The sequence below is a fragment of the Symphalangus syndactylus genome, chromosome 4, assembly GCF_028878055.3.
Source record: "Symphalangus syndactylus isolate Jambi chromosome 4, NHGRI_mSymSyn1-v2.1_pri, whole genome shotgun sequence".
Lineage (NCBI taxonomy): Eukaryota > Metazoa > Chordata > Mammalia > Primates > Hylobatidae > Symphalangus > Symphalangus syndactylus.
Window position 1 is genome coordinate 32,674,204 of NC_072426.2, and position 23,289 is coordinate 32,697,492.

General features: G+C 36.4%; 1 protein-coding gene across 2 annotated transcripts; it reads left to right on the top strand.

The window, feature by feature from the left end:
- The first annotated feature begins 172 nt into the window (after positions 1-172).
- CISD1 (CDGSH iron sulfur domain 1) lies at positions 173-21,532 on the top strand. Of its 2 annotated transcripts, none has more exons than XM_055274366.2 (3): positions 173-476; positions 7,851-8,056; positions 18,247-21,532. In XM_055274366.2, the coding sequence occupies exons 1-3, from the start codon at positions 446-448 to the stop codon at positions 18,334-18,336; spliced, it is 327 nt and encodes a 108-aa protein (XP_055130341.1). In that variant the 5' UTR covers positions 173-445; the 3' UTR covers positions 18,337-21,532. The 2 variants fall into 2 exon arrangements, with proteins under 2 accessions (XP_055130341.1, XP_055130340.1); XM_055274365.2 differs by lacking the exon at positions 173-476 and adding an exon at positions 6,745-6,947.
- Positions 21,533-23,289: the final 1,757 nt, after the last annotated feature.

Consider the following 23,289-nt stretch of genomic DNA (forward strand, 5'->3'; position numbering starts at 1 on the left):
AAGAAAAACGGGTCAAATCTTAGGTATCTGATTAAAGTAAGTGTCCTGTTAACACCTGTTACTGCCCCCAGAAGCCCACACACCTGGAAAAGACGTAAAATCTGGCCTGGATTCCCTAATCCCAGGGCCCTGCCCCTCCGCTTCAGGGCCCCGCCCCTCGGCGTTGCGCAAACTCTGTTGCTACCTAAGGCTCTTCCTCCTCCCCGCTCCCGTGGCTGTCAAAATCCGGAGTCCAGACTTCCTTAAGGACCAGGATAGCTCCACGCATGCTCAGCACCTACCAGGGTCGAGCTCACACACGTGCTTACGACCCGCCGCGGCGCCTGCGCGGTAGCAGCGCGGAGTCGGTGCCCTTAGTACGCTGCTGGCACCTTTACTCTCGCCGGTCGCGTGAACCCGTTTGTGCTCGGTATCCTAGTGCACACGCCTTGCAAGCGACGGCGCCATGAGTCTGACTTCCAGTTCCAGTGTACGAGGTGAAGTGGGGTCTGGGAGCGGGTGAGGCTGGTGAGGCTTAGCGGTTGCCGCGCCCGCAGTTCGGCCGGGTTGTTTTACCGCTGCTCTACGCGCCCGCCGGTCCTGTAACCTTGAGATGCAGAAGGGCAAGCGCTCGGCCCGGCTGCGGGCCCTGGGCCCGATAGCGAAAGGGGGCGAGGTCAGGGATGGATTGATGGTTTGGGGCCATGCCGGACTAGAGTCCACGTTTATCCCAACTAGCCAAACTGTAACACCTAATGACCGCGCCGCTAGCTTTTCTTGTTCTCCCTTAAGACGCTTTCATGTCCTTAAGTCACGGAGGCTGGAAAAGAAGGAAAGGTGGGAGAAAACAACAGCAAACCTGTTTGCCCTTCTCATGTTTCAGTCAGCGTCGGGCCACAACGTCGATTTCCTGCAATCCTGAAGCATTGCATGACTAATCACATCTTAGTTTTGCAGATTTTTTTTTCAAGGGATGAAGCGCAATCCGAGGTTTTCAGTTTTCCCGGTTTTTTATTATTCCTCTGGCATCTGACACTCGGTGGCAGTAGTCCAGGATAAAGGATTGAAAACCGCGTTCGTTGAACCTTCAGCTTTCTGAGTCTTCTTTCCCCTGTGCTAGTACGTAGCGTTTGGAAACAGTATTTCGCAGAAAGTCCCATTATAATAAAATTAAGAGACTTTATAAGCAGTCATTTAGTGTGGAGTTTCACTTTATAACCATTCTTGGTGATGTTATAATTGTTAATATAATACTGTGTACCAGACACACGGTATGTGTGATCTTTGACCCTCTATAAAACGCCACTTCGCAAGGTTTTGAGTAAAGGCAAAGAGATTGTCCAGAGGTGAATTGAAAATACGTTCGGTAAATATTGAGCATCTGTAGTCCCAGATAATATGAAGTCCTTGCTAACTTGAGCCCTAATTTTTTAATAGGTAGTTTCCAAAAATTGGAGAGTTCCACTTCTGTTGACAAAATTTACCTGGCTAAGGGTGATATTCCATGACTTTTCGAAGTTACTAATGATATAGAGATTATTATTTGCAAAAATTATGTTAAAGGATACTCATCTTGAGACTTTTTTTAACAGAGGCAACTTGGTGCATTTAAAATAGGGTGTGATTTTTGTTTTTGTTTTTTAAAAAACTATATTCTCTTGGGATTAAGACTTGTGAAATGAGATGTTCATGTGACTTGTGCCGCTGATATTTTTAATTTTACAGGAAGACTGCACATGTTTGAGGTGGACCAAAAGATTCCACAATGTGTGTTTAAAATGTGGGATCATTTTGTGTACATGAACACTAAACTCTATTTGGGTTGCATATTATTGAAACGTGAAACAGGTGAACCCTCTAGGACTTACCACTATCTGCAGGCTAGTCTGCAAGATTTCTTTTTTAAACAAGACTTTTTTTGTTTTCTTTTGTTTTTCAAGTCTAACCATAGGGGAATTCAAAGGCAACTTTCCCAATCATTTTCCATTGCCTAAGGAATAGGAAATCACTGAAGCAGGTTATTGGCTTCAACTGGAAGTATTCAACTTTGTTATGAGGAGTGATTACTATCTATTTTTTGAGACAGAGTCTCACTCAGTGGCCCAAGCTGGAGTACAGTGTTGTGATCATAGCTCACTGCAACCTTGAACTTCTGAGCCCAAACCATCCTTTCTCCTTGGTCCCCTGGCTTCCCAAAGTGCTGGGATTACCTATGTGAGACACCACACCCTGCCATGACTACTTTTTTATTTCACCAAAAAGCATGAAAGTTGTCATGAGGACTGTAGGGAGAGGCCCAAAGCCTTTGTAAATCTCTTCTACCAACACTTTCCTCCTCAATATAGTAGTAGGTAGGCAAGGTAGGGACAGAGAATGTCGAGGGGCTTTAACTTTTAATGTTTAGATCACACAGAAGATTGGTTCTCCTCTCAAACTTTAAACCAAATTTATTCCTACAGATTGAAAATCAATTTAGATCTTTTAATTGGGGGAAAGATATGTCTCCTCTCAATTACAAATTTATAATTTGTAATTATAAAGTGTTTAGAATGATATGTGACAATGGTAAGCACTATACAAATATATGTTAAATATAAAGTGTGTACATGTATGCATAACTCTTGTTCATCATCAGAAGAAAAATAAAAGGTAGTTTATAAATAAAATTTAACGGGAACCAGGCCAGGACCGGAATCAGGCAGAGGCAATGAGAATGAATGATTGGAACTGAAATACTCTTAAGATACTGATCATTGAGATAGCTCTTGATACCAGTATAGTCGATAAGACCATTAGTTTATTATATTTTCTAGTACTAAGTGGCCTTCACTGCCTACTCGTCCGGTCTCTTATGATTCCTCCTTATATCCAAATAGATGACCTTTCTGAACATCATCCTGCTCCTTGATAACTCTAGCACTCGTTGATCACTCTCACCCTTAACCCTTTCCCTTCTATTTACAAGGAAGATGTTAACTCTTAGGCTGTTCTCTCTCCATGTCCTCCAGATGCCGTTTTCTTCTGCTTAAATCTTTGCCTCAGTGATACCTGTTGTTTGTAAATATTTAGCACCTCATAAAGATTTTCTTCAGCCTAAAGTCACTCATAATTCACCCTCATCTTTAAAAAAAAAAAAAAAAGCCAACTAAACCAGATAATTTTAAAAGGCCTTCCTTAACCTGCCTACCCCTGAAATCACTTTTTTTTTTTACTTTACCCTCAAGTTGCAAAATAGGGATTTGTCTGTTCATCTTATACTTCATTATCTATCCCAAACCCTGATCATTACAATGTTTGTAACCAAAATTACATTTCATAAATTCTTATTATCTTTTATATTCTTGTGTATTTTATTGAAACTAATTTTCTAATTCATTTAACCTCAACATAGGAAAATATTATTTTGGTTCACTAAATTCACCAAGTCATTTAAAGTCACTATTTAAGGGTTTGTTTTTGTCTGAAAAGGAATGTATGGATCATACTGAAAATAAAGGGGATAGCTCCTATAAGTTATAAACAATAAATGAAAAATAAGAGGGCTGGGCGCAGTGGCTCACGCCTGTAATCTCAGCACTTTGGGAGGCCGAGGCAGGCTGTTCATGAGGTCAGGAGTTCGAGACCAGCCTGGACAACGTGGTGAAACCCCCGTCTCTACTAAAAATACAAAAAATTAGCCAGGCATGGTGGCTTGCACCTGTAGTCCCAGCTACACGGGAGGCTGAGGCACGAGAATTGCTTGAACCCAGGAGGCAGAGGTTGCGGTGAGCTGAGATTGCACCACTGCACTCCAGTCTGGGCAACAATGTGAGACTCTGTCTCAAAAAAAAGAAAGAAAAATAAGGGGGGTGTTTGGAGCTATAGATTGGCCAAATTGATGGTTGTTAGAGCTAGTTGAGGGTAAATGGGGTTTATTATAGTATTCCCTGTGTGTGTCTGAAATGGTCCATAATAAAGTTTTTTTAAAACGTAGCTTCTTATATATGCCTGAAGTTTTTTGTTTGTTTGTTTGTTTTTAATATATGTATCAGGGAGCAAATTCCACACCCTGATACAGCAGGTTAAGAAGAAGGTAAAGATAAGTCATTTAGTATAAGAGCAATGCAGTGTAAGGATAGAAAAATCGCACGTAGGAATTGCAAATTTAAATTAGTCATCCATTATTTATTTTGACTCAACCAACATTGTTGAATACCACTTATATGCCAGGCCTTGAGAAAAAAAAAATTACCAGGCACAGCCTGCCAGCCTATGGGAGATCTAATGGAGGGAAGGGTTTAAGCACAGTTCCCCTCCCCCTCTCCTGATAGAAGAGGAGAAACATGATTCTATGGCAGTTGATGGTGGGCTGGAGAGGGCAGTTTAGAGCAGAAAAGGGGCTAAGGTAAAAGAAGCTGTGAGAGATTTCTAAGTTAAAGCAAAATAATGCTCACGGTAAAAAAAAAAAAAAAAAAGAAAAGTCAAAGATTGGGTTATATACAAGGCTGTTCAGTTTGGGAACAAGTCCACGTTTTCTCTCTCTCAATAATTTTAAAGAGGAAACCAAAGATTATACAATAGTATTCCAGTGGAAGAATAAGCAAATGGGAGGATTATTTAGAAATTATTAGAAATGTTACCTTTCTCTACATTTGTGATCTTTAATGATATTTGTGTAGATATAAAGCATGGTTACATGAGGTCTGGTAGGGTGGGGTTTGACCTAACTACAGGAATTAACTGTCCTTGAGAAATGTCTATAGAAAAGAAAAGTGAGGGCCAGGCATGGTGGCTCATGCCTGTAATCCCAGCACTTTGGGAGGCCAAGGCAGGCGGATCACCTGAGGTCAGGAGTTCAAGACCAGGCTGGCCAACATGGTGAAACCCCGTCTCTACTAAAAATACAAAAATTAGCCAGGCTTGGTGGCGGGCACCTATAATCCCAGCTACTTGGGTCTCAGTAAAGTTCCTTGTTGCTTCTGAGATTGTGACAATTCTTAATAGGCATATACCCGGTTATCAAGTATTATTGGATATTGCTATTTTTATTTGTTCAATTTCTCAGGTCTTCAGTTCTTTCTTTATCCTAATTGTTGACTTTTGGACCTGTCATCATTTTTGTCTATCTCTGTATAATTTCCTTTTCCCTTAGAGTTGCCAGTGGCATCCACAGCTTTTTGCCAGAAAAGACTGATGATTCAGGCTACACTCATGAAGTGATAAAATAGCAACTTTTTTTTTTCTTTTTTTTTTACTTCTGGGAACTATTGCATTTGTCCCTAATGAGATTAGAGAATTAGAATTTGGGAAGGGAAAAAACAAAAAAGAAATGGAAATTGTTTTCTCAAGACCTTAGAGCAAATACAAAGCTATTTTCCTCAAACACATGGTACTGTGACATTGGCATAGGGTCATAAGTGGCACTTGCTAGGGGTTAGGGGGTAGAGCACAAAGTGTGTGTTTTGATTCCCCATGGGGCAGCTAGTCTTGGGTATCTGTAGTCAGTTTCCATTTCTTTCAATGATGCCTTTGGTGTTACCCCTTTTCCACGTCAGTTATTCTGTCCTCTCTCCCACCATCATAAAATCCAAGGGAGGTAAAGCTTAAAAAAAAAAGTGACCTGTGGGTGCAGTTGGCAAATTATATGAGAAAAAAGAATGCAAGAATAATGTTTTAATGACTAGGAGAGATTATTTTCACCTATCATGATGAGTTTCATGTAGAAATTCCTATAGTATTCTCTTTTTAGGTCATGAAACAAATTAATACTAACCAATTGTAGTTCTTTGGATCTCAGGACTTTTTGCAATATGCAGGTGCCATCAAACAAATATGTTATGAAGTACTTTATAATTCACCTGAAAAGTAAAGTGTAACTAAAATCAACAGCATTAAGGAAGTTGCATTATTTTAGTCTTTTGGGATATTGCCCCCCTTTAAGTTTGTACTAAAGATGATGTTCAGCAAATGTTATGGTGCATATACTATGCAAAGCAGCGTTTTAGCCCATTTTGTGATAGGTACATTAGGTATTCAGAGTGGCTTTCCATTAGCTAAGAAGTGGATTGCTACAGCTCCTGACATAGGAAATGTTTTCTCAAGAAAGTTCCATGGTAAATAACATGAGAAAGGAAGATCATGAATCTAGCTAGAAGTCATGGCAAAGTTGTAGACCTGCTTGGAATAACCACAGGGTAATACCATGAAGCAGCACTACAATTCGAAATAAATCTACACATAATGTGTACCTACTTAAAAAACGTCTTCTGATGAGGACAAAGGTTTGAAGCTGTCAGATGATATATTAACTTATCTTCTCAGTCATGCAGGACCTGGGAAAGACGAAACGTTAATGTTTATTAGGGAATTATCGCAAGAAAGAATGATAATGGTATGGGAAGGAAAACAGCATAAGTTAATTTGTTAAGAAAAATACTACCGTGGTTGAAAATAAAATCCAAGGAACACGTTAATTAGAAAGTGAGGATAAACCAGAAGAGGCAGAAATTATGCTGTCTTACAAGATGAGCAAATGAAGGAATAAGTTAGATAAAGTCTAAATTGTTAAATAAACTAGAAAAGGAGACCAAGATGCAAGAGACTGAGAATGATCCTTTCTATTACAGTTTTAGAAGATTAAGCTCCAGTTTTATGTAAGGTACTATTAGGTATGGTGAAATAAGAAATTTGACTCAATAGTGCAAGTAAACTATACAACTAATTATTCATTATGTGTTTTTATTTGGCCTTGGAATGTGTTTTTTTGTACTTATCTCTCTAGGGTTTTATTTGATAGTCTGGGAACTTATTTCAAACACTGAAGATCTGACTCAGGAAGTGCTGGGAAGGAGTCCAGTGTGTTTATCCTGACCCCTGTTCAACTTCTTCCTGCAGCCCACTCCATGCTGGGAATAGACAACTCTCCTCTGAGGCTGAGGCTAACCAGATTATGCAGAACTTTCTTCTCTCCAACATTGCCTGGAGCTGGGGTAGTTGTTAAGCCCTTGGGTTTCTAAAGACTTGAAAAGCTGTTTGAAAAGAATAACTAGATGGCTTGTTAGTCAAACAGTTTTTTTATTACTAGAAAGCAGAATAATGCCATTAAATTTAAAATAAATTTTATAGGAAATTAAATTTAGAATTTATTAAATGAGAATATAACTATACTTATATTAGTCATGTTTTCTACAAAATATGAAGTTAGTACATTCTGATTTGTGTTCTAATGAGAAAACACTTTGAAACTTTAAAAAAGGACTTTTGAATGAAGAATGACTTTGAAACCTGGAATCCTGCTACATATATTCCTTTGAATGTTTAACATTAAGGGTGGTTTTGTTTTGTTTGTCTTTTTCTTTGGGTGTCATTTCTCTTACAGCTTTCTGCAGTAGTTGCAATTGAGTTTTGGTAAATTAAATAATTTAAAAATCACTAAGGGATCTTACTATTTAAATAAACTCAAAGGAGTCATTTTGTTAACATAACAAAATATTATTTGTAATCTGAATTTTTATGTTTCAGTACTTTTTTTTTTTTAAGCAGTAGTTACCTGCAAGTTCACATGTTATTTAAAATCTACTCATAAACACTTTTTAAATGATTATTGAGCTTTGGGTTTTTTTTACTTCAGCTCTAAAATAATAATTTTAAGTTTCTTCTTCTTAATGTAGCTGTCATCACTCAGTAGAAAATACACAATTGCTTCAATAAGGGCCAGGGAAAGTCATAACAAAGGACTATTATACCAGTGTTTTCTGGTCATTTTGTTAACATTAAAAACCTTGGACTATTAGGATGCTTAATACTCAAAAACTTGATTTTCCGACATTCATGTGATATTATTGGTGTATATTTTGGTTTTGATAATTATTTGTTTTCCTTCCCTGCTCTAGTTGAATGGATCGCAGCAGTTACCATTGCTGCTGGGACAGCTGCAATTGGTTACCTAGCTTACAAAAGATTTTATGTTAAAGATCATCGAAATAAAGCGATGATAAACCTTCACATCCAGAAAGACAACCCCAAGATAGTACATGCTTTTGACATGGAGGATTTGGGAGATAAAGCTGTGTACTGCCGTTGTTGGAGGTCCAAAAAGGTGAGGAAAGCAATTCCTTCATACAGTACCATTTTCAATGTTATATTTCTTTTTAAATTATTCTGTCAGACTTGTATCACCAGATATTGTTATGATATCCCTTTTTTGTTGTTGTTGAGACAGAGTCTTGCTCTGTCATCCAGGCTGGAGTGTAGTGGTGTGATCTCAGCTCACTGCAACCTCCACCTCCTGGTTCAAGTGATTCTTGGGCCTCAGTCACTGAGTAGCTGGGATTACAGGTATGAGCCATCACGTGTGACCTGTTATAATATCGCTTTTTCTTTATTTTTTTTTTTTTAATGAATCCTATTCTTCTTTGTCTTCCATATGCTCTTAAAGGAATATATTTTCTAAAATATCTAACCAATATGCAGTAGAATCATGTTGTACCCTCACCGAGTTCAGGCAGATTTAACCATATTCTTGGCCAAAGAAAAGAGGAAAATCCCTTTAATTTTCTCTTAGGATTTCTTAGCTTCCACTGTCCCAGGAAGTGAAGCGTACAGCCTAATCACAAAGAGAAGCAAAAGAAGTAATTTTTTTTTGAGCTTTCAAGCACCAGATGCTAAGACAAGTGTTAGAAATTTAAAAAGAAACTTCTTTAAAATTACCCGTAAAAACTTACCTGGTAAATGTCCTATACCTTCTTTCAGCTGCAACTCCTCTGGTTAAATATCTAACAATATGGGATCCTAAAATCTTGTTTTCTTATGTGAGAATTGTGTTTTATCAAGTCCCTTTTGGGGTGTCGTCTATGAAATCTGCAGGCTTTAGACATGATGGCAGCTAGTGATCCACAGTTGATAAAATACTGTCTCGAGCATCTCAAAAGGATTTGTACACCAAATGACTTCAGGATTTCTGGTGTGTTGTGAGAAATATGGTATAAACACTGTACTACCACTCTTAGCATTCAAATAAAATGGATTTCAGCAGGGCGTGGTGTCTCACACCTGTAATCCCAGCACTTTAGGTGGTTGAGGCAGATCACTTGAGCCCATTAGTTCAAGAGCAGCCTGGGCAACATAGTGAGACCATCTGTTGAAAAAAAAAAAAAAAATAGCCAGGCATGGTGGCATGCACGTGTAGTCCCAGCTATTCAGGAAGCTGAAGCAGGAAGATCACTTGAGCCCAGGAGGTTGAGGCTGCAGTTAGCTGTGATTGCACCACACTGCATTCCAGCGACAGAATGAGACCCTGTCTCAAAAAATAAAATAAAATAAAATACAATGAAAAAAATAATGTTAAAGGGCCCCCCAAAAAATCAATAAAAATGATGTGTCTGTTTTTGAAAGCACATTATGTTGGGGATCTCTTCCCATAGTAGAGGGTCATTTTCGCAAATAACTTGTCACAAATATGGAAGAAGCCACGTACTAGGTACAGGTTGAGCATCTCTAATCCAAAAATTTGAAATCTGAAATGCTCAAAAATTTGAAATATTTTGAACACTGACATGACACCACAAGTGGAAAATTCCACACCTGACCTCATGTGACAGTTCACTAGTTGAAGTCAAAACACAGATGCACAGGACACAGTTAAGTCAGTGACCCAAAGGGAAAAAAAGGCCCCCCCAGCTGCTGATGTAGGTATTCTGGTGATGCTATTATGCTGCTTAATTTCCCAGAGCACTTTTTTTTTAACTGAATTAATGGTATGTTATGTTTTTTACTGTTAAGTACTGACATGTGAATACATGCAAGAAAATGATTGCTTATCAGTAGCATATAAATTCATAGTCGGGAATGATGGTGATGCAAGATAACCACAGATTGTCCACATGTGTGACTGAGATGGTGACACCTTTGCTTTCTGATGGTTCATTGTATACAAACTTTGTTTCATTCACAAAACTATGTAAAATATTGTATAAAATTACTTTCAGGCTACGTGTATAAGGTATATATAAAACATAAGTAAATTTTGTGTTTAGGCTTGGATCCCATCCCCAAGATAACCTCATTATGTATATGCAAACATTTCAAAAGTTGAAAAAATCTGAAATCCAAAACTTTTCTGGTCCCAAGCATTTTCTTTTCATTTTTTTTGACCAAGTATTTCAGATAAGGATTACTCAACTCATACTAGAAAGCATATTTCACTCCTTTCTCCCAATAAATCCAGTCATAAAGTACTTAGGTTATGCCATTTTGTTCAAAAACTCCATGATGAATATATTGAATATAAACCAAAAATTAATAGGCTCATTACAACAAATTATGAAGAGCACTATTCATTTGGAATTTGAAATTGTTGATAAGTACTAGTGGGGTTACTAGAAAATAATAAAGTAATACATCTAGAAATTGTGGAATTTCTAAGTTGGAGTTTTATAGTTCCTTAGTGATCTTCAATAGTTCATTTACTATCTACTATATATGCATGCATGAGAAACATTAAAGAGTAAAACAGCAAATGTCACATGTATATAGTACATGTGGTGTAAGTGGTCTAAATAAATGGAAGCTAAAAGGAAGAAATTACACCATAGGCTGGGTGCAGTGGCTCACACCTGTAATGCTAATACTTTGAGAGGCCAAGGCAGGAGGATCTCTTGAGGCCAGGAGTTCAGGACCAGCCTGGGCAACATGGTGAGACCCAGTCTCTGTTTTTTGTTTGTTGTTTTTTTTTCTTAATTAAAAAAACACCACATCTTCTGGGAAAGCATAGTCATATACTTGGGAGTTAAATTGCTCTGAGAAAAACTGGTAGCATTTGAATAAACTGCATATATTGGAGACTCTCAAAATCTGCAAAAAAGGACTTGTGAACAAAGGTGAAATGGATAAAGAATCTAGTCTGGTTCTTGTACTGTCCTTCCGCCAGGAATAAATCTAAATTGAGGAGAGTCTTGAGGACCAGTGTGAGGAGTTTGTGACTCCAGACATGGGGAGCTCCTTGACGGGTTTCAAACATAGAGTTATGATACCTTTACCGGGGTGCTAGCTATGGAAATGGGGACAAATGAGAAGAGACATAAAACATTTCAGGGAAAGGATCAGCCAAATGCACTGACTTCTGTGTGAAAGACTAGGGGAGAAAAACTAAAGCTTATTGAAGGATCTAAGCATGTAGGATTAGAAGAGCGTTATGCCATTAACAGAAATAAGAGATTCAAGGTGAAAGGCTAATTTTCCAGGACAGCAATAAGGAGTTCTGTTTCAGAGAGCGAATTTGAGGTGATAGTTGAATGGAAATGCACAGCAGACAACGTGAAATGTGAGACATCGGGGTTGGAGATAGAGATCAGCAAAACTGATGAGTCAAGTGTAGGAATGTAACTGATCTTTGATATGGATAAAAATCAAGGGCTAAATATGAAATCTTGGAGAATTTTCTGCATTTTGGAAAGGGGACAAGAGCCATTTAAGGAGATGGAATGGGCCAGAGCAGTTAGAATAAAACTAAAAATATCACAGCTTCAAAGTAGAAGAGGGAAAAGTTTCAAAGATTTGGTACTGAACATTGGCCTGTGCAAAGACAACTACATGAATAGACAAGACTATTAGATTAAGCAGTTGCCATTTTGGTGTCATTTCAATGGAGTAATTAGAAGCTATGTCCAAGTGAGTTAAAGTGCGAATTAACTAATAAAGAAATGACAGAAGTCTATGTCATATTTTCCGTAGATGCAACAGTGAATGGAAAGAAAAGTAAGATAATTGCTTGAGTGAACACTACAGCTTGGCTTTGAGATCAAGTAAAGGGTGTTTGCTTTGAGTGGGTTTTCCCAGAGGGCAAAGAATCCAATAAACTAAATATGGGCTTTCATGAACTAAGATCTCAAATATTTCAGGAAGAATCACCAATGGACACAAACTAGTGGTGTAAATGTTTATTAGACTTTTTAATTCAAAACATTCCCGGATTATTCTTTCATTTTTCAATTTAGAGTTTCCAGATGGTTAGACCAGGGACTGCCATTTCCTGTAGGTGGACTGAGAGAGGACTAAGAGAGGGAATGAGACCAGTCATTTTATTTCCAGTTTTCATGCCTTTTTTTTTCCCGTCTGGCTTATCTTTTATGCCATTTAGTGATCCTCTTTGTGTCTTGAATTTGTCAGTTCTGAATTTTCATTGCATCTTGGGCACTTATTCCTGCATTAATCAATTAACAGTTTGCTTTGAATATTACCCAAGTTAACAAATGTTGTTATTCCTCAGACACTTTTGGAAACTCCCCACATTCCTGTGGTTCTAAGGTTATCACACAGGTGCCAAGTCACACACTTACACGCCAGTTCACAAAGACTAATTAATACCTTTGATTAAGTGGCTACATTGAGTTTATAGTCAATAATTTTTCCCTCATACAAACCAGTTGCAATTATAACAAAATTTAAACATCATTTTACCAATGGAAAAAATGTTATATGCGATACAAACTTCAATTCTAATTCATTCTTAAGGTGCAGTCACTAGTAGCCTGTTGTGTGTCTGTAACATTGTGAGCAGGTTTCCCAACCCTAATGAATCAGATTTCTTAGTAATGTGCAGAAATTACATTTTTTAAAAACATATCCCTCCCTCTTGTCCAGTGCTTCTCTTGCCAGCATTGGTATGTCATCTCATGTTTCAGAAATTAGGTTGGCTTTTTTTTTTTCTTTTTCTTGAGACAGAGTCTCACTCTGTCACCCAGGCTGGAGTACAGTGGCGTGATCTCAGCTCACTGCAACCTCCACCTTCTGGGTTCAAGCAATTCTCGTGTTTCAACCTCCTGAGTAGCCGTGATTACAGGCATGCACAACCATGCCCGGCTAATTTTTGTATTCTTACTAGAGACAGGGTTTCACCATGTTGGCCAGGCTGGTCTTGAACTCCTGACCTCAAGTGATCCACCCACCTTGGCCTCCCAGAGTGCTGGGATTGCAGGTGTCAGCCACTATGTCTGGCCCAGAAATTGGTTTATTTTATAATACAGGCTTCCCTCGGTGTCCATGGATTGGTTCCAGGACCTCCCATGGATACCAAAATCTGAGAATGCTCAAGCCCCTGATTTAAAATGACAGTATTTGCCTATAAGCTATGCACATAATCCTGTAAACTTTAAATTATTACATCATCTCTCGATTACAAATAATACCTACTAATACAGTGTGAATGCTATGTAAATAGTTGTTATGCTGTATTGTTTAGAGAATAATGACAAGGAAAAAAGTGTACATGCTTAGTAGCCATACAATTATTTTAGCGAGTATTTTCTATCAGCAGTTGGTTGCATCCATGGATGTGGAACCCACAGATACAGATGGGGCCAACTGTATTTCACAAAAGGGCTATCCATATTTGAAGTGAGAATGAAAGGAGCCAGTATAGAGGAAATGATTAAAGTGACTACAGGGAAAGATACTATTTGAGTCAGTGGTATCTTGACAAAGGGTGGAAGGAAATGAGGGTAAGAGCACAGATGTGAAACTCAGCCTTAAAAAGGAAGAGATAGTCTTGCTTTCGAAACAAGAAGATGAAGGACTCTGATGTAAGAGGGAAGGGTATGGGATGTAGTACTGCTAGGTTCCTCTCCCTGCAACTTCAGGTTGGTTACATCATTTGCTGAGTTGTGTGATGGCCACCTAGGAGGCAGTTCAAGCAAGGACAGCAAAAGAATACAGACTAAGAAGAAAGAGAGGAAAGTCTTACCAGTTAACATCAGGAGCTCAACTGAAATTGAAATGAAATGCAACTGGACATATTTAGACTCATTTTCTTTCATTTACAGTGTAAGATTTGAGTTGTGATACTTTTGTTTTATCATGGTAGTAGGCTTGATCCTGGGTTTTTTTTGGGGGGAGGGGGGTGTTGGGGGAAAAAGAGAAATCCTCCATCCTGTTAATGGCTTAGAAGTGGGTTTTACTGAGTCTTTCTTCATAAAAACGATATTCTGAATGTTGGTGACATTCCTTGGCCAATCCACATAAAGACAGTCTTAAAAAAATCTTAATTTCTCTTTGTACATTTTCATATTATAGCTACTGTCTCAGGTTTATTGAAGTAGGTACATAAGAATGGTATAAAATGTCATAATCTCTAGGTTAGTCTCAAAAATCTCATTACTTCGTTTTCGTTCTCAACCAAAACAAGCATATTTTTCTGGACAGTTTATGGTAATGAGCCAAAATGGTGCCAGGCAACTTCCTTGGGACAGAAAATCAAAACTCTAATACAAAGTACGAAGTTCAGAGAAGGAAGATAGTCTTTAAAAGAAAATTGTCTCACGTGGAAGAGATAAGTCAAAGAGGAGCATTTATTAAAACAGAGGCATAACTTGAGATGTGGGGCCATTAAAAAGAAATCTTGTGTTTTTTTGAAGATCCATATAGCATTGCTAACTTTCCAGGTGGAGAGCAAGGATCTCCAATGTTTTTTTACTAAAGCTTTATTCCAACTTCTTCTAACCTTTTCTTCCCCACTTTTAAAGATATTTGGGATTTGTAGTGTTCAAATTGGGTTAACAAACAAATGATGTTTTCTGGACATAAAGGAAATTTGGTTTACAGACTTTTTCCAGGATTTGTTAATAAACAAACACTGACATCTTAGAATAAATTAAGTATCAATACTACATGAACTGAATTTAATATTCTTTGTGTTTTTTTCATAATTTAAAACAATTTAACAGATTTCAAAATTTTTAATGAAAAAGTTAATAAAATCCTCATTTTTTGTACATTATTTAATGTAAAAATTACTGTACTTCCTACATTGTATTTGAAAGTATATAATGCCAGCACAGTGGCTTAGGCCTGTAATTCCAACACTTTAGGAATGTAACGGCCAATGTAGTGAAACCTTGTCTCCACAAAAAAATGTAGAAATTAGTTGAGTGTGATGGCATGCACCTGTAGTCCTAGCTACTCAGGAGGCTGAGATGGAAGGATCCCTTGAGCCTGGGAGATGGAGGCTTCAGTGAGCTGCGATTGCACCACTGTGCAATCTAATTTAATCTCTTAAAAAAAAAAACAAAACTATATCCACCACATACTATCTTTCTCCTGCATAGGGCAGAAATAAAGCAAGACACGTAAGGCAGTAATTCCTAGGGTTAAGTGATATAAAAAATACCATTAAAAAATATGTCTCTGAACAAAATTATTTTTAACACCTAGTTTGCATTATAAAGGCATAAAAGCTTTATACACTTTAATTGCATGAAAGTTTATTAACAAATAACCAGGATAAACTACTCATTGCTTTTTAAAGAAATGTTTATTTATTTGTTTGCTTTTAAGAATATGAAGAAATAGGCTAATTTCAGTTTTTAGGCAGAATTGGGTGATGAGAAAAAAATGTATTCTCACTTTTGATATATGACTTTCTTAATATTTTGTAAGATTTTCTTTGTATATTTTTCTATAGATTTCTCTCCTATTCTGTATATGGAGGAAAATAATTTGAGAAAATGTTAGTTTCTAATATTTTCAACATAAGATTAAAAAAGAAATAAAAGTTAAACATGCCATTTCAGTAAGTTATTTAGAAATACTTCATTTTTCAGAAATGTAGCCTGCATGGATTTAATTTAGTGAAGTGTTTTGTGTGTGCTATTTATAAAAATAGAGTCTTTACAATGTAAACTTTTATACTCACTGTAAAATCATATGTGTTTGTTTATTAAACATATGTCACTTTGAAATGCTGTACTTTGCTGTGGGATACATTTTAGTTTAATTTTTATAGCCTCTTTTCCTCATCCATGCCAAGAAAAAACTGAAAGCTTGACTTTATGTTTTTGCATCAAGGCTTGTTTCTAATATGAATATACTGTGTACCACATCTTATTGACCTCAAAAAAAGAAATAATAAATAATATAAACTTTACATATATTACGTTTACACTGCCCTCTATGACAGGATAGAATTTATATCTGGAAGTATAAGATATGCCAATACCTTGAGTTTTTCTGTAATTTTTAGCTAATTTAGTGCCTCTTGCAATTATTTACAGATAGATTAAAATTTGATTACTTTAACATCAAGTAGACTTTTGGATATCAAAGTTTAAGATTAAATACCATCATTGTCGAGTTTCACTGATCTGTTATGCTCCCTTCACTGCACGTAATGAGGTACTTGTTACTCATAAGGCTAAGACTCCTCTTACTTTACTCTTCTAAATAGGCTTCTTCAAAGCAACAGCGTACCTTAGACTAAACAGTGAAACTCTAGATTCTAGAGTGTAGATACATTCAAAACACTAAGATTAATGCAAAGATGCTAACTCTCGTCATTTGACATGAAATAGAAATAAAAGATACAAATATAGAGAAACAAATTACTGATAATTATACCTTCTAAGTGTAAAATCCTGAAGAGTAAAGTGAAATATTATTAAATTCTTTTTTCATTTTACAATAGAGAAGGATATACTTGTTAAAAATGATTTTATATAGCAAGAATGTTCAGATGTGAAAATAACAATTATAATAGTGATTAAAAATATGACAGAAATAATCTTACCAGAATATACATGAGATCTGAGCATGAAAACTACAAAAGAAATTAAAACTTGGCAAAAAAACATTCTCAAGCTTATCTGGAGGAATAAAGTGATAAAGTTTAATAAAGTTAACAGGCCGGGTGCAGTGGCTCATGCCTGTAATCCCAGCACTTTGGGAGGCCGAGGCGGGCGGATCACGAGGTCAGGAGATCGAGACCATCCTGGCTAATACGGTGAAACCCTGTCTCTACTAAAAATACAAAAAATTAGCCGGGTGCGGTTGCGGGCGCCTGTAGTCCCAGCTACTCGGGAGGCCGAGGCGGGAGAATGGCGTGAACCCAGGAGGCGGAGCTTGCAGTGAGCCGAGATCGCGCCACTGCACTCCAGCCTGGGCGACAGAGCGAGACTCCGTCTCAAAAACAAAAGGTAACAAAGAATAATGAAGGAAAACTAGCCCTACAAAACACTGAAATGTTTAAAATACAAATATCCCAGCGTAGTAGGCCGATCAACATAACATAGAACCTATAAATAGGTGATTTTACATGTAGAATTTATTTTGATAAAATTACGAATAAAGGTAATAATGTGGGAAGCAATAGCCTCCAGTAATGCTGAAGCAACAGGGTCTTAGAACAGCATTTGCAAAGTGTGCTCTACAGAAAACTATGATAATAGAAGTCAAAATTTCAAGTGTCCATAGTCCAGTCACCTTGAGAAACTCTAGGATAAAATTGTGTTTTTTATAGCAAAATTAAAATAATGTGTGCTGTGATTCAAATGGGCTATATGATATGTTTTTTAACACAGAATGAAACCACATCAGAGTGTCTTGCAGGATTCAGCTTCTTTGGACCACACTCTGCAAAACACTGTGTTAGAAATTTAGTTTGTCCCTTTGCCTCCAACTGGACACCAAAACATCAGTTATATCTAAAATGTGAATTCATGAAAATGAATGGAAATTTATATTTGTCACATCTCTAGAAGAAAGCTCTCTCCATGAATGATGTTAAAAAGGGAGATATTGGCATATTTGTATGAAAGGGGAGAAAATAAGCAAGATGAAAAGATTTGGGAAAGATTGCTGCAAAAATAACAAAGGAATAATATGCAAATTGATTTTTATTTTTATTTTTTACTTTTATGTTTTTTGAGACCAAGGCTGTAGTGCAGTGGTGCAGTCTCGGCTCACTGCAACTTCCATCTCCCAGGTTCAAGCCTCAGCCTCCTGAGTAGCTGGGATTACGGGCACTCGCCACCATGCCCGGCTAATTTTTGTATTTTTAGTAGAGACAGGGTTTCACCATGTTGGCCAGGCTGGTCTTGAACTCTTGACCTCAAATGATCCACCCACCTCAACCTCCCAAAGTGTTGAGATTACAGGCATGAGCCATCGCGCCTGGCCGCAAATTGATTTTAAATAAAGGAACTTAAACTCTTAGAAGTAAATAGGCAATAGACATGTTCACTAGAAAGGAATGTAACTAATATATAAACATAAAAAAGGCCTTCAACACTCATCAAAATCACACTGAAATTCAATAAATGATGTGTGTATTATGCACAACTCAATTTCTTCATCTTACTAAGTAGCATATGTAGTTTACATATGCTGTTTAAGAAAGCCTATATAAGACAGCCAAGAAAATCTTTATGTTATGTTGTATGAATTAAGCATCACCTTCCACTCTGCCGAGCATAATACTGATTTTGAGATTAGATGTTTCACATTCATTCTTTCTCTTCCTAGTTCCCATTCTGTGATGGGGCTCACACAAAACATAACGAAGAGACTGGAGACAATGTGGGCCCTCTGATCATCAAGAAAAAAGAAACTTAAGTGGACACTTTTGATGCTGCAAATCAGCTTGTCGTGAAGTTACTTGATTGTTTAATTGGAATGACTACCACCTCTGTCTAATTCACCTTCGCTGGATTCTAAATGCGGTATATTGCAAACTGCGGCTTTCACATTCATGGCATTTGTCTTGTTGAAACATCGTGGTGCACATTTGTTTAAACCAAAAAAAAAAAGGAAAAACCAACCCCATGGCCTGTGGGTTATTTTGGTCTTGTTAAGGATCCGTTTCTTTAAAATACTGACATACAGAGTTGTATCTTATATAGAATATAGTTGTATCTTGAAGTCAACATATTAAATTATTCTGAAAATTACGTATTTGCAGATTGTACTTGTAAGTTTCAAAGAAAAATTATCATCTTTTCATATTGACCTAGAAACTAAATAGGATGTGATTCAGCTACATTAATTTCTTAATACAATCTAGGAAAGACCTGTTGTGGCCTTGATTTTCTTGACATTGGTAATGACACTGAGAAAATATGGCTTCTGTTTTTCACAGTTTTCAATCAAAATGATTGATGAATGTTATTCTGCTTAATTTCGTAAGTGAGGTCAATAATAAAGGGGTGGTAACTTCTTCGTATTTATCTTCATAGATATTTAATGAAGATGGATCCATTAAAGGAGCCAATAGTGAAAATTTAGTTAAAGGTGATACTAGATTTAAATTAGTTATGAAGAATGTCTTAAAATCTAATGTTCCAGAATTCTGGCCCAAGGAATGGTAAGCACTTGAACTGAGGACTTGGAAGGAATCGGAACACATAATGTCAAGTCTTTTGATCACTAAGCCACATATCCTGACAGAAATAGTAGTCACAAGATTAGATCAAAGGCGTGGGAAGATTTTTTTTTTTTCCCACTCTAGCTAATCAAGCACATGGCTTTTAAATTGTATGATCTTTTTCTTAAAAGCAAAAATTTGAAGACAAATGTTTGTTTATGTAATATTCTTCAAAGACTCTGAGCAGAAACATTGCATTCATTGTTGATTCAGAAAAAAGAAAATATAAAAACTGAAAATAATTAGCAATAAAAGAATTAAGACAAATAGTTCATAAATATATTTAAAGATAGATTAGGTTTTTGAATTTCATAGGTTAGAAGGAAAATCATGGCAAAATTTATAGAAAATTGGACAAACAATTGAAATTGATAAAGCAGGTAAATATCTTCATCATTTTAGTATACGTGAATTCTCAGTAGTAGTCAATCACAAGTTTCTACCTGCTAAAATCCATTTACCTTGACAGCAATCAAACCTGAGAGCAACATTCCTGTATAATATATGATCATGGCTATTTTTAAATATATAGTTTTGTGTATTACTGTAGATAACAGTTGGTAACAAAATTGTACAGTGGTTTTAAGAAGCCCATGTAACTAACTTGGACATGTCTTTAAGTCACATATTCATCATAAAATCTAAAATCCTATAAACTGATTCTATTAGATTCTTAGGGTAAGTTTTTTCTTTGCCCACCTCCTTTTTAAGATAAGTATGCATGTCAGCAAAACAGAGCAATCATGCTTTTAAAGATGAACTGTTTTAAAGAAAAATAAATGCATCAACTCCCAATGTTTCTGATAAAGGGACATCCTTCTAACGTAACAGACTATTCTTTATCTTGAATTTGAAATTACATTGTTAGTCATGCATTTTTGTAATGTCAGGGGGAACCTGGTACCAGTTCTCAAAACTATAGGATTATATGAGTGTGTGTATACGTATGGCAAAATTATAAATGACCACCTTACTGTGAAATATAGATCTTGAGCATTTTGAAAGGCCAAAATAATTAGGTAAATGTATTTTCAAGGTCATGTTAAAATGTTTACATGCTTTTGAACTAGCATTCATTTATGATTAAAACCCTTTTCAGGTTATTTGACCTAAAAACCAAAGTGAGTGTGGTTAGGTTAATATGAGATTTTTTTACACAAAAATCATTGTGTGCAATTACTGTTCTAGCTAAGCACCTTAATGCTTCTAAGTGCTTTTCATTTCGTTGAGGCAAGACAAGTGGGGCTTTCATCTTTTTTTTCTCTGTTTCATTTATATTCTAATTATTTCTGAAGAGTTTGTACTAGGTTGAGAAGTTTCTAATGTGAAAAATCTTGTTCATCTGTTCACGCAACAGACATTTATTAGGCATCTGTAGACCATATAATTGAGACAGAGAAACATTTTAGAGAATTAGAAGCTCACACTATTAATGGCATAGGTTATATAATTATGGTAATTTATGATTTACTTTCTTGACAAAAACAGCTACAACCATGTATACCTACTATTTCTCCTACAAAGTAGGTGAGATTTTTTGATTTTACATTAGTTAGGGAGGTTTTTGATTTGGTTTTGCTTTAAGATAGGCATTGACTATAGCTTCTGATTAGCAACATACAGTATTTTGTGCTTGGGTATCTGTGAGGGTGTGTAATTCTAGTTGTCAGAAGCTGTGCTTTTTCTCCTTGATGTTAATACTAGCTGACCTCAGGCAAAGCCACTCACTTCTCAGCCTTTTAAATTGTGAAGTGAATGGACTAAATGGCATTTTAGGCAATTGTTCCCAGATTCTAGGCCAAGAGTAAATATTCAGCTCTCCTCAAAGGAAAAATATAAATATTGCTGATAGAAAGCTCAAATTTGATTTTTTGTTATGATTATTTCAGCTCTTATGGTATTTAAGTGTCTTTTATGAAATGTTGATGGTAGTAGCTTGGCAAAATAGTAAGGTGGCAGCCCAATGTTGATCCCTACTTTTTTTTTTCACTGCTCCATGGAATTTAAAAGTCTGGGAACCACTAAGCCAACATCCTATCTAAAGTTCTGAGACTTATTAAGGTATTAAAGTAACAGTTTTATTTTGAGATTTAGCTTGTGTTATATGGAATTTTTCATTAGCACAATGTGTTGAGGCTTCATGGAATGTTACTGTAAAAAAAAAAAAAAATCCTTACTTCCATTCAGTTTACCATCATGGATCCAAACTAAGGGTAAAGCCAATACATCCTAATGTGTGCCCAACCCATAACTTTAAATGATTAAATGAAATACACAACAGGGAGATCTATTGTTAATGTGTTAACCAAAATTGCCAGGAGTCACCCTAAAGGGGAAAAATTGTTTAATCGGTAAATCAATGAAGAAATAAAAGATTATAAATTAGAAGTGTTGCTATGGTGTTAGCTCCTATATCCCTGAACAACAAAAAAGACAGTTCAACCCCAAGCATGGAACAGAAAAATGCTGAGCTTAGAATGTTGTCAGCTAGATATTGTGTAAAATAGATGTTCTCTTTAATACCTGTATCTCTGTGGATAATGTATTTCTAGTTCTTCCAACCTGTCCCTTACAGATAACCAGAAGTCAATTCATGTTAATATTAATTTTGTTCTTTAATTGTGACATCGTTTTCATTTGTAAATATGCAGCGTTATGTAGATTCCCAGCTTTTTCATTTAAAATTATTTTGAGCATTGCCCACCTGCCTGAATGCTCATTACTGGGAGGTAAATAATTTTTCTGCTGGTGATACTGCCTGCCAACAATTTCATAAGCAGTGGTTTATCTAACTCATTATACAAGATAGACATGAGATACAGACGAGAGATTATGTCTCTTATGGCTTTATCATCAATTAAACTTAGCAAAGTCTGTTAAATTTATTTCAGAGTCTCCCAACTGTGAAAAGTAGAGTTCCACTTATGTCATCCGTATCTGCACAGTAATCTTTTTTTTAATCCTAAACTTTCTTAACAGGTTTCTTCTCCTTATTCTAGACAATAATGCTATGTGTTTTCCTTGAATACCATGATTTTAAACTTTTAAAATGTCTCAGCCTTCATCTTTCCAATGCAGTCTACCCTGTAGCCTTCACATGAACCTTCTATATCTTTTCACTTTCACGTCCCTCCCAGCAAAGAACATTTTGATCGTTAGTTAAAGCAACCTCACCCCTTTCTCTTTTAAAACTGTTTCTCTTAGAATCCACAGGGAAACTATATTGAGCACAGAAGCTAGTATGATTGGCTGTCCATTTCTAGTTAATGCTTTCAGCCTGACCCTGGATGCCACCTAGTGTTGAGTCTCTGATAATGAAAATATGAAACCATGAATTACATTTCATAATTTAACAACGCCATCTAGTATATGCATTTGGTATATGTCCCTGAACTTGCAGTACCTTTGTACTCCAAAAAGTTTGGTCACTTGCAGCAGTTTACATTTCTGTGACTCCCTTACGCTTTTGGCATCTGGTTTGGAAAATAATTAAAATGTTCAAGCACTCACCTTTTTTAATCCCTGAGAAAGAAAATAATTTTTAAAATTTTGATTATTACAGTAGTCTCAGTACCCAGAACAGTTACAAGTACATAGCAGATGTTCAATAAATACTTGTTTAATAATAAATAGATTTGAATGCACGATTTTTAAAGGATACAAAGGTAACTGCCAAGAAGTCAATATTTTGTCTTGTTCTGCCCCCAAACCTGATTACCTTTTTTTTCATATTTGTTTACATCATGTATTCTAAATTTTTGAATATGCCTTTTAGGAAAATGTACTAAATAGCTCTTATTTTGACAAGATTGGCTATAAAGTAGTCTACCTAATCAGCACTTCTGTGGCTAAACTTGTGGTATAAAAACCAACCAACCAACAAAACTGCTATCCAAGTCAGCTTGTTTTAAACCAGTGTGCACATGGTGTATCATACATAACTGGGGAGAGATGTGGTACTTGGTTATTTCAAATCTGTGGCCAATGCTCGGGGAGAAAGCTGCTATAAAGATGACTAAAGTTTCTGGTGTTTGTCATCCTGGAAGTCCTGGTGATTGCCGTTGGGGCAATGTGGGGACAACAATCATGGAATTCTAAGTCAGACTTAAATGCAGATCCCTGATCTGCCCCTCATTATTTGAGAT